The sequence below is a fragment of the Centroberyx gerrardi genome, chromosome 4 (genome assembly GCF_048128805.1).
Source record: "Centroberyx gerrardi isolate f3 chromosome 4, fCenGer3.hap1.cur.20231027, whole genome shotgun sequence".
Taxonomy (NCBI): domain Eukaryota; kingdom Metazoa; phylum Chordata; class Actinopteri; order Beryciformes; family Berycidae; genus Centroberyx; species Centroberyx gerrardi.
Genome location: NC_136000.1, coordinates 5,250,456 through 5,265,222, shown reverse-complemented (window position 1 = coordinate 5,265,222; position 14,767 = coordinate 5,250,456). Strand labels below are relative to the sequence as shown.

Below are 14,767 nucleotides of genomic sequence, written 5' to 3'. Positions count from 1 at the left end.
CCATTTTTAGAAAAGTGCTATATAAATAAATGTATTATTATTATAATTTGTAAAATCCTCAAAGAAGCCTGCCTCACCCTGCCTTACAGAGCAGCTTTTATTTTTCCTTTATTCAAGTCAATTAAGAACATTACAAGAATGTAACACTCTGATTAACAATGGCGGCCTGGCAAGAGGCAAAATGCCTCTTGATGGGAAATTGGGGGAAAGGAGAGGAAAAACAATAAAATAAAGTAATAATAATAATGATAATAGTTGGGAGGCAAGATAATAAGGCTATAATAGTTTGAAGAAGGAATCAGAAAAACACAATAAAACATTTATGCTGAGAAACATGTTTCTCAGCATAAATGCATGTGTGCCTGTAAATGTCTGAGATTGAGATTAAATTGTCCAATTTCAAAGTCTTTTGCAACTCATTCCAGTCACTGGGAGCAGCAAATTGGAATGAGGGAGGTTTCACTCTGGAAACCCATTATCCCACAGGATGTGATGGGCAGACCCGATGTTACGGGAAGCTGATAAGATTTCTAACAAATCTGTCAGATAGGCGGTTGTGAAACGAAGGAGGGTTTTATATATGTGAGTGAGCCAGTTATACACATACAGATCTCAATGGTGTGTTGTGACATCACTACCATCTATAACATCGGTGATATGGTCCAGTACTGGTGGTGATGGTGCCAGAGTCTATCACAACTTCAGTTTCATCAGTCTGGGTTTCAATGGAGAGTTTTAGTGTCCCATGATGGTCTAAATGTGTCTGTGTGTGTTGTAAAGCACTTTGGATCAACTGTGTTGTGTGTAAAGCGCTATATAAATAAAGTTGAATTGAATTGAATTGAATAAATGCAGCTTCAAAGGCTTTTCCACACTGCCGAGAATAAAAATCTGGGGTGAATTAACACTGAATACTTAAAAATGGTCAAATTGAATATTGGCAAAAACATTGGCTATCGGCAGCTTTTATCTCAAAATATCGGTATCGGCTTTAAAATAAAACATACCAGTCAAACACTATGTGGTGAATGAACCGCTGATAGTGTCATTTTTTGCACTTCTGCACCTGACAGCGGCTCGCAAAACATCCGAACCTGCCTGCTGCTGGAGGCTGCGATGCCCAGAGGCACCGCAGCAGCTGTCTGGAAGGAGATGCAAGAACCTGAAGCGTTGACAGCAGTTCAGCAAGTGCAAGTGTTGCATGGGAGGTTTGAATGGCAGGCGCAATCTCATCTTTGATCTCATCAAGTGAGTCTGTAATTGTATGACTTTGCAGTAATGGCGAATAAATCTCGGTTAACTGAAACAATGATATTCTCCCTAATATCAGCGGGCTTTCTTTAAAGATTTTAATGTGTTATCATGCACGGATGTCAGTGCTGAATCCTGAGTGAGGCCAAAGACAGTTTCTTTGTGTGGACAATAAAGCTCTATTCTACTGTAATCTATTCTATTCACAGCAAATGTTGGTATTGACTTATCACTGTTGTGAAAACGTCTAATGAAGGATTTCATGCTCCTCTATGGGTTCAGAAAATTCTACAAGCCTTGAGCTGATGAAACCTTTTCAAAACCCCACTGGATAAACTGAAGAATGCCTTGTCATTAAAGTTAAAAACACGGCTGTTTTTCTTAGACGCACAGTTTTCACCTGACAGCTCAGGTATGTTGCTCTGAAAAGCGACAACATGCATGTCTCAGTGTCTCAAACCAGACACATGGACGCGTTAAAAGCGGCACATTCTTTTAAAGAATGCATCTCCCATTTTTCCCATGCATGTGTTAGCCAGCAGCTCAGATCTCCTGACCCCAAGGTGGCTGAGAGTTTACATGAGAACTTCCTCTCTTCCTCTCTTAGGATTTATCCCCAAACATGGAAGAAAAAAGTTAAAGAAGCAGGGGCTGTGAATGTATTTTTCCTTATTATTCTGTGACTTCTCATTTGGTACTCTATCTATATGCTATAATCACGTTTCATATGTCGAAGTGTGTGAAATATTGACTAGACTGCAGTGTACCAGACACTTTAATAATTCCCTCAGCCAGCAACGACAATCCATTTGCTACAAAAGCCAATCCAAATTGCGACTGGTCGATTAACAGCCATTCGCAATGCATGCTGGCCAATCCCGATGGAGATTAGTCCATGACACAACAAAGCGTGATGGGGACAACTTTGTCCCAAAAAAGGCACCACATTCTCGGCCTTCTTGGCAGACGAGCATTTCTTCCAGGCTTAAAAAGTGGAGAAAACAACAAATATCCTTCCAGGTTACCAAAGGAGTGGGCACAGCAACCGATAGCCATGCTTTATGGTAATTATCAGTATGTGTCACTGACCAATCACAGTTTTAAACGAACCCACTGTGTAAGCAATCCTTCGTACAAATATTTTAAGAATTACAGCTGTACACCTGCAACACTGTCATGAGTTCTTTGGCTTTTCTTGTGTTTGTAGTTCAACCTAGAGCCTTTCATGCACAAGAAAAAGGAAAATATTAGACATTAAAAACACCTAAATATGGTGATTTATGTTTACCAACACTTCAGATTCCAGAAGTCATGCATTTTGCAGGGTTCTGATCTTCTTCATCATGCACTATAGGCCTTGAAGTAAATTATGTTCTTATCAAATCAGGCTCATGTTGCTGAATCAGAAAGGGGTGTGTGTGTGGGGGGGGTTTATATAATATATATAATGTATTTATTACATTCCAGATAATAATAAAACAATTTCTTATCGTGCTTCAAATGGGTTCTTGTGAAACAGTAAAAACTTGCAGCCTCTGTGCTTCTTCCAGTAATTAGTCCAATGAAGGGGAACATAAAAATCTAGTTCAAAGTTCACCGATCTGAGCATGTACTCACTGATAATGATATACTGATGTTTAAAATTAATTTGTAAGGGTAGTGGGTGGTTGGCATTTCATTTTGGAACTCCATCTGTATGTCCATATGTTCACCTGTAATCAGAGTTGGACTGCTGTAAAAGAGTAATTGCTTTATAGTATCTTATCATTATTATGACATTAGTACATTATCATGCACTTTTGCTCCACACTGCCCCAAAAAAATAAAAAAAAAACAATGCAGTTGTTTAATGGAGGATTATCTGCAGTAGCCTACTAATGGATAGGGATGGGACGATATATCGAAATTCAATATATCGCGATACAAAAATGTGACAATACGTATTGTGGGGCAGAAAAATGAATTGCGATATCAGCTCCATTTTATTCTGCTGTAATAATCACAAATGAGACGTCTTGCCCATCACAATGTCACAAGAATGACATTATTCTGTCATTCCTGACAAAAATGATATTATTTTCACTTTGTAATGACATTTTTAAATTGTTGTTTACATTCTAGCAAGCCAATGCCATCGCTAGAAAGATCTGTGGGTCAGAAATAAACATAATGCTGCGCAATCATACTTTGTTGTCATTGAACTTTGATTTATTACATCATATCATAGTTGTATTGAATTTTGAAACCGACATCGTATCGTATCATATCGTGAGAGAAGCATATTGTCCCATCTCTGTTAATGGAGGATGGATGCAGGATATGGAGGATGGAGGCTTGGATAAACACATGAAGGAGGACTTTGACAGCGACTACCACTATTAGTAAAAAAAAAACAGCCATGGGATTAGTTTACCTGGAAGCCGAGCAGGATGCAGAGGTACCAGGGCGGCCTGTCATTGAGGGAGTAGACCAGGTCCAGCCCTTTGTCCACATCCTCCTCCAGAGCCTCTGAGTGGGGCTCGCTGATGTCAACTCTCTCTGGCTGTTCATCACTGTCCGTGCCCTTTGAAAGAAACACAGCAAAAGGAGTCAAGATCCTCATAAATCTAAGCAACGTCAAATAAATTGAAAAAAAACAACAATATTTGGTAACTTTTTATGGTTGAAGTTCCACCCAGTCTGTATTTGGACACTCACTCCCTGACCCAGATTTCCTGACACACAAGCACGCCTTCAAGCAAACCTGCAACAATAGACACTTGGTACAACAATAAATTACTAAAGCGAGCATACCAGAGATGCTCACCGAGCCAAAAGGTTCCCTAATGGTTATGTTTTTGTTGTCTGTCAAACAGAAGGTGCATTTGGGAAAAGCCTTATATCTCCGCTGTAATCTAGATCTTTTGGCTTTGGTTCAGCTCAGATGAGGATGACTAACAGAGATAAAAATTATATAAAAATTCCACAAGGAGATTTGTACAAAAAAACAGAAGAATGTATAAATTACAAGTAGGGGAGTTAAAAAACATTAAGTTAGGGTAGTTGTGTGTGTGTGTGTGTGTGTGTGTGTTCCAAGAAAGCAAAAGGCGCTCAGTCACTGTACTGTAGGCGTGGGTCACCATTGAACATACATAATGGAGAATTATGATGTGTGGGATATTCAACTCTTTTTCTGAAAAGTACAGTAATTTGTGAGAAATGAGCAGTAATTTAGCTTTTATGCACTTAAACGAAATGATCAGATCAGAAAAGGCAACAATTCATTGGCAGTGATGACACAAATTAATGAATGGCATTGCTGAAAAACAACATGTCTCTGGATGAATAAAGGTAAAAAGAAATAGGCAACACAAAGTACAGTGATTGAAAGTAATGTTCAGCTATGACTTCTTCACAAAGAAAAAAGAACATCCACACACTGCACTTGGGATTTACTCATGTTTACATTTTAGGGATTTGTAGCTGTAATTTGGGGTTTATTGTCTTGCTTAAGGATGTTTTTACAAGACGCTAAAGCTGATAATGGGACCGTTACCTGTTGTGGGGATTGAACTTGTAACCTTGCATTTTCGGGACGGTCTCTACACTGGTCACCCTGCCACCCATTGGATTACCTGACAAAGACCCATGTTGGATTGATATTTTATATAAGATTATTGGAAGCAAGACTGGGCAGGTGCTCTTTTTCTTTTGTTTAATATTGACTTTGGGTTTTCCCTGTACCTGAAAGGTTTGATTTGGGAAGTGCGTACACTTTGTTCAGCGCCTCAAATATGACTCAATTGACCAATTGACAGAACAAAGGATGTTTTTTACAAGCGCTAAGTGGTTCTTTGAGCTCAAATATCCAGAACATGACTTTTATGTGCAAGGATTAGGGGTCTCAGTCCCACTGGGGCCACCATAAATGTGGGCACTGGTAAGATAAGGCATTTTACATCAAAGCAGCAACCAAATAATGTGGAGGGCAGAGGTAGGATCATTAACCTTTGCTAGTCACCTCAACACACACATTCAAGCACCAAGAGAACCGTTAAACCTGAGATCTGACTGTCTTCCAGCCCCTAGAGCTAGGGTCATTCTTGAAAAGACAGTTAGGGTTATTCTTGTAAAGAATATATATATATATATATATATTTTGGTAACTCATTTTGGCAAGGTCAAGTACAACGCTTGATAAAGGATAAGAATACAGAATATTGTATTTCCAGTGATGGTGTAACGGTAGTCTTGAACTGTTCGGTGCAGGACTTAGGGTTCGGCACGCCCTACAAACCGAACAATTGCAGCCTGCGTCTTGCTAAGCGTGTATGCAGAACTTAAACGTCCAGTGCAATGAGAATTGCATTTCTCAATTTCATGGTATGATTTAAAGGTCCCATATTCTACACTTTCCAGTGTTTTATTTTATTTTCTGTCTTGAGGTCCATTCAAAGCTGTGTGTGTGGTGTCATGTACCAAAAACACTCTCAATCATTTTCCAGCATCTCTCTGAGCCTTACCAAGAACAGACTGTTTCTGTCGCCGTGTCTTTAAGGCTCATTAATATTAACGACCCCTCTGTTCTGATTGGCTAACCGTTTCAAGAGTGAAACGTGAGACACCGCGGCCCGGCAGCTACAGGTAGGGAAAACTCTCCTGTAAATAGACAATGACAACCGCTCAACCTCTTTGAAAAAACACACTTTGTTAGTCTATTGTTTCTTACAAAAACGATAATGAGCGAACCTTTGTGACGCCACAAAGTTACGGAAGTTTAGAGGCTCGCTATAGATTGTGTGGATTTAGTTGGCGACCGTGCGTTTTGCTACTTTCATGATGTTTAGATAGCACATCCAACTCCTTTATAATCGAAGAGGCAAGGGGAATCCTGTTTTACACAATATGGGTAACTTTGATGTAAAGTTACCCAAATTATTATAACCGTCAGCACTGTGGAAATTTGACTAACAGCCTTTGAAAATCTCTCCCTCTGGCTCTCAACAGAATCAAACAGATCTAGAATTCCAGTCAACTTCCTGGTGTAAATGATGTCACCTACACCAAGGTTTTAATGAATGCTCTGATTGGTCGACAGTATGCATAGTTAATCAGGTGGCTCAGAGTCTGTTTGCCAAACTAGCCAAAATCTCCGGCCTCCATTGTTGCTGGGTGCTGAAGTTCAACACTGGATATTTGTTCCTCAAAGATAGAGAAGAAATATTGTCTGCAGTGGAAGGTTCGGCTCTCACCCGGTCCTATAAGCTTTGTACCATCTAACCATCAAAAATCATTGAACTGGATCTTTAAATTCAAAACTTGCGTCAAAGCGCCGCATGTTGCTGTGTTTTATCTCAGCCAGTCATGGAAGTATTATATTATCGCAGCCACTAAGCGGTCCATTTGCAGCAGCCTTCCTGAGTAGGATGCTCTACACACAGGAGAAACATCCTGTGAAAACTGGCTGTACTTACCTTGTGCTCCTACAGCCGAGGCAACGACGTCCCGAGCCTCATCTTTTTTACTGTTGTCTTTGTAGAAACAAGGCTGACGGCTCACTGTAGACTTTTCCACTACAGGGATTAACTTCATACCGTCCATCTTCACTTTCTCTACAGGCCCTCTCGCATCAAAGCAGTCACGTTTATTTGTTTAGGATTTTTCTCCTTCAATGTCGTGTTTAGGCAACCTTTGGCAAGCCTATGGGACAGATATGTATCTCTCTCTCTCTCTCTCTCTCTCTCTCTCAATGGTAACATAAACTAACTAGAAACAAACCTAAACATCTTTTCTTTTGTGACAACTCAATAACAGAGCGAATTTTCTAAAGGCAAGTAATAATTCAGAACCAGATAATAACCACTTTGAATATGCTGCACTTGTTCTAATGGACATTTATTTTTATTCATTATGTGAGAACCAGTATGTTCACTTTTTAGTTTTGAAAGTAAACCGCCATTTAGTTTGCCGCAATTATGGCACACAAGCCACTGTTTACATTTTTCAAAATGAATGGAAAGCACTGTTATCTTTTGCATTTGATTTTTTTCCCTGCTGAACCTAAAAAGATACTGAACCGTGACCCCAAAACCGAGGTACGTACCGAACCGTGAGTCTTGTGTACCGTTCCACCCCTAATTTCCAGTGTGGTCTTATATTACTGTAAATACATAGTGGAGGCTCAGCGGTTCTGGGTCCGATCCCTTTCTGTGTGGAATTTGCATGTTTGCCCCATGTTCGCCTGCATTTCCTCCCGCTTTCCAAAAACATACAAGTCAGACGGACTGGAGACTCTAAATTGCCCGTAGGTATGAATGTGAGCGTGTCTATCTGTGCTAGATGCTTCCCTGGCTTCGGTCCAGTGCATGCTGGGATAGGCTCCAGCCCCCTGTGACCCTGAATAGGAATAAGCGGATAAGTTTCAAAGCACATACTGACACACAGTACAAGGACAACAGGACATTGCAATGCAAAGGAATTGTACGAGGCAAACTTTCTAGAACCTTTCGCCGTGAGATTTGTTATTCTGACAGTTAAAAATCCCCGTTTAAGACTTTTATTTTACAACATCACATGGTATGGACACGTACAATATATCATCTTTTGGGAGATAGTAATAGTTAATGATGCCAGGTGTCGAGTGAGTCATAGTAGTTTTGTGATAATGGTAAACAAGGCCGGATGGTCCATAAAGACGACCTGATATGCGAGACAAGGTGCTGTCTTCAAATGTAAAGAGGTCAGGTACCTCTTAACGCAATCCACATGGGACAGATCATCTTCCAAATGGCTCGTACGAACCCCTTTGAGGACGGGTCCGTTTGAAGTGTAAATGTGCCCGTAGATTACAACACATAAAGACATCTCCTGTGTGGAATGTCTGCTTTATTGGACAGTATAGGGTGAACAGTGAGAAGGGGAGAGGAGTGAGGATGACATGCAACAAGGTCATGAGATTATTCAAACCCACAATGTTTTGATTATGGGCTGCGGCCCTAATCCTGCTGAGGGCGTCCCTCGGCGGGATTAGGAGTTTATTTTATTTTTTTGAAGCAGTCCCTGGTGCACGGGGATAAAGATTAAACACCGGGTCAGAAAGCAAAGGTTTACCCCCCTGCTCACATCTCCCGAAATTACTGAGCACCATCGGTTTTCAGCACTGTTTTTGAAACAATAATCATCAAACTATCTCTGACTTATCTATCTATCTATCTATCTATCTATCTATCTATCTATCTGTCTGTCTGTCTGTCTGTCTGTCTATCTATCTATCTGCTAATCCTGTGCCATATCAATAATTATTCATGTAATATTTGCACTGATGAGAGGCTGTGGGTGATTTGTTTTTGTCAAGTATCAAGAGAGCTCCAATGCCTTTCTCCAATGCCTTTCTCACTGGTAACTTCAGCACTGCTTTCTTCACATACGCCAAGAGATGGTGGTAAAGTGCCAGCACACAACATTATGTCCAGACTCCGGCCTAGTTAGGGATATCTCACAAAAATTCCCAAGATCAGGCAGAAAGCCACATGCCGCAGCCTTTCTCAGGACAGGCTTCGGTCTGTAACCTGTGTCTGAGAGGGCCAGTCTGCTGTTAAATTAGATCAAACCAAAACGATCTTGTTGTGGGTCGTATCCTTCCTTTGCCTCTCTCTAACACAAGGTCACATGGCGGTGTCAGTGAGAGCACATTTGCGGCTGACACCGTACAAATACCGAGCCATCCGCACTGCATTTGATTCACTCTCATGGTACAAGCTTTTCAACACGCAGGAATAATTTGGCTATTTGCTGCCATCTAGTGGTTATGCACCTGTACTACAATAACTGCTGACCACCGGGGAGGAAACACATTTTCATCTAGAGGCCGGCTGAGTCCAACACTCACCAGACAATTTTCCTATTTATTTATTTACCTGTTTAAGTAGATTTTTAGGACTCGACTTTGATCTGTCAAAGTGGCTGGTGGAGAAGACAAACTTGCCAGATGAAGTCAAACTTTAACCAGCATTTGGCTTTTGCCTGGAGGTAATTTCCCAAACAAACCCTGAGACTGCGGCTTAAAGCTAGAATATGCAACTTTCCTCCTTGAGACAGGGAGTGTATTGTTAGTCCCGCCCTCCTCCCACTCAGTTGGTCAAGTTCCTGCCCCAGCTCATACTGATGAGCGGTCTACCTTGAAACGACACCCATCCTGAGACTGAAGTAACCAGACTGTGACTGCAGCCACTTTGCAGTAAACAGGTCTCGTTTGCTGCATGGTTTTTTCGCTGTTCTTTCATCTCTTACTGCTTTCCACCATTGTTGTTGCTGTTGTGTCTCCTGGCCACGCCCATAGGAAATGGTATTCGCCCCAAAATGCCCAACATCATTGAAAAGCCACTTCCATGCAAACGGAGGACAGACAGACTGATAATGTAGACTATATCTTATTTATTTACCATTATTTTAATTTCATCAAAGAAAACCAGCCTGAAACATGTCAGTTCAACATCGATACAGCTGATCGACTAGATTAGATTAGATAAAGTCAGTACCCAGTACCCAAATACCCAGAGCTGACTCTTCTCAAGCTAAAGACAAGACAGTTTACTGTGTCTCAGTAACCTGCACTTGGAAACAAATCCACCTGATCAGACTATTTACTTTTATTCAGATTACTGAATTAAGATAAGATGCATGTTTATTGATCCCCCTGGGGGAAATTCGGGAATTGAGCTACACACCACACCAGCACAGTTTTGGTTTTCAGATATCTCTGTTTTTCTAGCCTGGTTGTTATGTATTGAGACATTATGTGCACACAGCTGATTCTCCACTGGACCTCCATGATGACACCAGCTGTTGCTAGATGTGTGACGCAACTGCAAAGTCTCTATTATTGCTATAACTACTACTGTACTACTAACTACTGTACATGCCCTTATTTGACATATAAAGTACATCCCTATAAAAAGTATGATCTTTGTATCATTTGACTCAGATCAGTGGCAGATTTGTTCTGTTTATTTGGCACAGCTTTCCATCTCCCCCCCTCCTCCCTCCTCCCAGGCCAATCCCTCCCCTTCATCTCCTTCCCTACATTCTTCTCCTTGATTTATACGCCCCACCAATCACAACGAGACAAATGAGACACTACTCAACACGCATGATTTATTATTTGTTTTTATAGTGCAGTGCACAGTTTAACCTAACGCCCACGTACCTGTAGGTATTCCTTTGACTCCCTCCCTGCAGTCTGTCATCGTTTGTCATTTTATATTTCATATTTTGGATGCGTATATCATCTTTAGTGCGTCACATTCTGTGTAAAGCACTATATGACAAATCTGTTTCTTAAAGCACTTTATAAATACATTTGACTTGACAAAGTCCAAATTTAGTTGACTCAATAGAACATCAATCAACTTTTAGAGTTTGGAAACCCTGGATGAAAGAAGAAATTAAGCTTTAATCATTTACTTGCATTAAGTAGATCATTCTTTCTTTAGTGTGTATCTGTTCACAGAGTGGAAAACTACTGGATCCTTCATGCAACTTGTTTACCAGACCTTAGTACACAGTTCCCCCTCCCTTACATACTCCTTGTCTCTGTACTGAAAATCATACTTGTATCATTTTTTTCTGCTTCTCTATTTGGAGAGCAAAGAACCGTCCACCAGCTTGTCTCTCTGTTCTCTCCGTGCACGATAACCCTGAGTGATTTCCTCGATCCAAATCCACCACAGAATATTTTTCTGCGACGCACATGCATGCATAAGCAATATGTATTTCATTACTAATGAACATTTCTGTTTGATGTGTGAAAAAAGTCACTGTGTGTTTTAAAACAACAAATCTGTGGATACCGTTTTTACATTTTTATTTAACTGAAACATGAGAATGTCAGCACTTTCTTATCAATAACAAAATATTTGGTACATCTTTTGTTATGCTTTGATAGCTGCACTATATTGGTTGCTTATAAATTTGTCAGTATTGCAATTTAAGCTTATCCCTGAAATATAAATGTCTTGCTTTAGTATTTTCTTATTTTAGCAGCCAGCAATCTCAAAAATATGAATTTGCTGTGACAATGTTCAGCAGTCGCAGTAGAACCGTCAGCTGGAATTTGCCCATAAAGGCAGAATCCTCTTTTAAAAAATTTCTTGAGATTTATTTTTACAGAGTTGCTTTTATATTATGTTGTTTTTACCCTTTATTCTCTTTCCTTTTATCTTGTGGTGCCTTGTTGTTTTACTTGTTGGAATTTATTTCATGAATATGATGTTTTTCTTTTTTTTATGATGCTTTTATCTGATTGTTAAAGGACTTTGTAAATTCTGTTTTATAAATAAAATTGATATAAAATATAACAACAATAATAATAACAACCATCATCATCATCATCATCATCATATAAGGATGATGAAGGCTGTGTTTGTCGAAACAGTGAATTATTTATTTATTTATTTATTCATTTATTTATTATTTTACTATATTTTTCCTGGCTAATTTTTCAATTTTTGCTATTTCTCAAGCCTTTACAGCTCCCAATTTATTTTCTTACATTTTACATTTTAGCCATTCAGCTGACGCTCTTATCCAGAGTGATTTACAATGAGTGAAATAGTAGAATCAAGTACAGCTTCAAGTACAACATCACCAACATCACAAACAAGCAATTGTAAGGAGGTCAAGGGTCAGAGACAATGTTCATGTGACCATAGAATGATCATGTCAGAGAAACGTGATCGGAAAGAAAGAGAAAATCCTAGATAAGGAGAGAGGTAACGGTTGTTTTTCATGGAGCTCAGTCCCTCCATCATCCACTGACACCCGAAACCCTAAATGGACCCAAACTACCCGACTTCCCCTGGAACAAACAAAAGCTCTCTTGTCTAAACTACAAAGAAAATACCTGAAACATTTTTGCTCCAAATGTAACCCTGGTAGTTCCGGAGTAAGGTTTTCTGTATACCAAAGTTTCATGTCTACTAACAGTCATACAAACCCAAATCCATGCATCAGTGTGCATGCTGAGCAACATCAAGACAAGATGATGGATCACAAAACCCCAGAGAAGTTTAGTCCTAACTAACAGGATATTTTAATGGAGATCTCCACTAAAGAATAAGCTTTAGACTAAGGCTTCATCTCTGGACAGGCATAATATATGAAACCAGTTCAGTGTATTTAATAAAAGCAGCTAAGGCTCACTGTCATGGAGCTTTGTGGACTTATGTCCTCATATGCCTCATATGTAAGAAACATCTTTTTTCTTTCTGGCTGCCATTCATTATTGTTGAATCAGTTATATATTCGCCTAAAGAGACACACAGTGTGTAAATGAATGAACTGCTGGTATTTATAGCATACTAAACGTGTTTGATAATGAGTTTTTAGCCCTGAACACTGCAGGAAATGTGAGTTAATTGTGTGTTAGTTGTTCAATTTTATGTTTCATAGAATAAGTGATATTGGGGTGAGATAGTTTTACTTGTTTTCGATTCAACTCAACTTGTCTTCTGTACAAGCGAGTGACATTATGATGAAAAAAATCTGCTATATTACAAGATATTTTAGCTTCTTTTAGCAAAATTTTTGGAACAAGTGAAACTTATTACATGACATGCTAAAACGGACACTTTTTGCAGTGTACTGGGGAAAAGAACATTTTAAACACACTATTTTTGTGTTTATTTCTGAGTGTATTTTTCCCAACATGTAGTCAGGAGTTTCAGTCACTCTCTATACTACATACTGTGACTGTGACTTATGTGAAAGAAAAGCAGGGGCCTAATATCTAAAAGGTGCTTATAAAAGGTGCCTATACGTCCAAATCAAAGCCCAAATTATGAATTATGAAAACTGCATCTTGATGCCAAAATCAACAGGATAAATTGTAGCTGTGGTATATCCAAAGCTATTCAACATATAAATCCCATAGAAATAACCACGTTCTTTGATAGAAGTTCACAGTGTTGTGTCTTTGTATAGGAGTGTCAGGTAGTTTACAATGTGAGGATAATACCAGAGAGCGCTAATAAATGAGTCTGCATACCTTCGCACTTATTCTTATTCTCTGGCTTGTTCATACAGCTGCAGTTTAGGATTTGCTGTTTGTTTTGTATTCACATTTTTCTAAATACTTCAGTAAAAGGGGATGGAGGGCGGGGGGGGGGGGGGGGGGGGGAGAAAAAGCAAAACATCAACCCCAGATTCAGCTGTGTACACTTGCACTCCCCATGCAGTCAGAACCTTTCACCGTTCACAAAGCCACCCACGACAAGTCCCAACTTTAATATCTTTTATCCAGCTCCTGCTTCTCGGTTGACATTTTGATCAAAAAGGCATTTCTATTGAGCCGTTTGATTCGTCGTGACTTCACGTCTTTACTGCGTGCCGCGAAACCAGACGATCGATTCCGCTGTGATATGCAGCAGGGGAGCACATGCATACTTTGGTCAAATCGCATTCCTCAGTGGCTTACTTTCAGCTTTTACTGCCAGTTTGAGGGCAATAATGCTTCTGTTTTTCTGGGTCTGTTAGTAAAACAGCAAAAAACAATCGTACAATTCATATTAATCTGTGCTGGACCATATTTTTTCTTACTCTAACAGCAAAAAAATCGACATACTCTTCCCTCAGCAAGTGTTCAGGATGAAAGCACTTGAGAAACAAGATGCTGGCAGCATTTTTAAAAGCAAACAATGTTGAAGAAGTTGAAGAGGACAGTTAGGATGACACGGCACTTACCCCAAACGCAGGGTTGACTGTCCCTTGCTCCCTGAGTCCTAGCTCGATTTTCTGCTCCGTAGAGAGATGCATACTGGGCTCCAGAGAAATGGTCGCTGTGGCTCCTGAGGACCTGAGTGGGACTCCACACAAGCACAACACACTCTCACACACACAAACACACACACAGAGAGTGAGAGACCCGTGGACCTTAGACGACAATGTGAACGGCCACGTCACGTCACCAGGGAAACCGAGTGTCACTGTCGGAAGAGAATGCCCAAAGTTATTTTATAATCTCCCCCCTCCAGCGCTCAGAAGTCTCTCTGCTGCGCTGCTGACTGAGCGTAGGCTTTACTTTCCCCGACTTGCGGTCATGTGCCTGCCGTTGTGTGACGAGGACCCTATGAGTTGAGATGAGCGCGTTTGTCACATGGATTACAGTATCTGTTTGATTTGTCATACACATGATGGTCAGCTCTCTTCAAAGGTTTGGAGTGGAGTCACTTTGGGAATGAGTCCACTCCACTAATTATTATGTAGTTTCATTATTACCTCTGATTTTGTTTTGATTGATTTTGATTCTTTCACCAGATTTTCAGCGTAGTCCATCTGTATTACAATGGGCTCCATGTTATACAGTCACATAAGCATACTTGAAGTATAGATAGGATGAAGCAGGCATGAATATCAGTTATGTGTTACCTTTGTTGTTTTCCCCTCGTAATTTTCAAAAGTTGTACTATACACAAAAAGAAAAACATGTCAAGAAATTTGCTTCGGTGCTCAAAGGATAATGTGATGGTTTCCTGCAGGACTA

At 40.0% G+C, this 14,767-nt stretch overlaps 1 protein-coding gene across 1 annotated transcript in view; it reads right to left on the bottom strand.

The window, feature by feature from the left end:
• The window catches only part of LOC139931898 (solute carrier family 23 member 1), a 123,225-nt gene that overhangs the window by 29,004 nt on the left and 79,454 nt on the right, over positions 1-14,767 (bottom strand). The window contains exons 3-4 of the mRNA XM_078283033.1: positions 13,969-14,072; positions 3,665-3,814 (exon numbers count right to left, since the gene is read on the bottom strand). Of these exons, the coding sequence (XP_078139159.1) occupies positions 3,665-3,814; positions 13,969-14,072 (254 nt within the window). The remainder of the gene's footprint in view (positions 1-3,664; positions 3,815-13,968; positions 14,073-14,767) is intronic.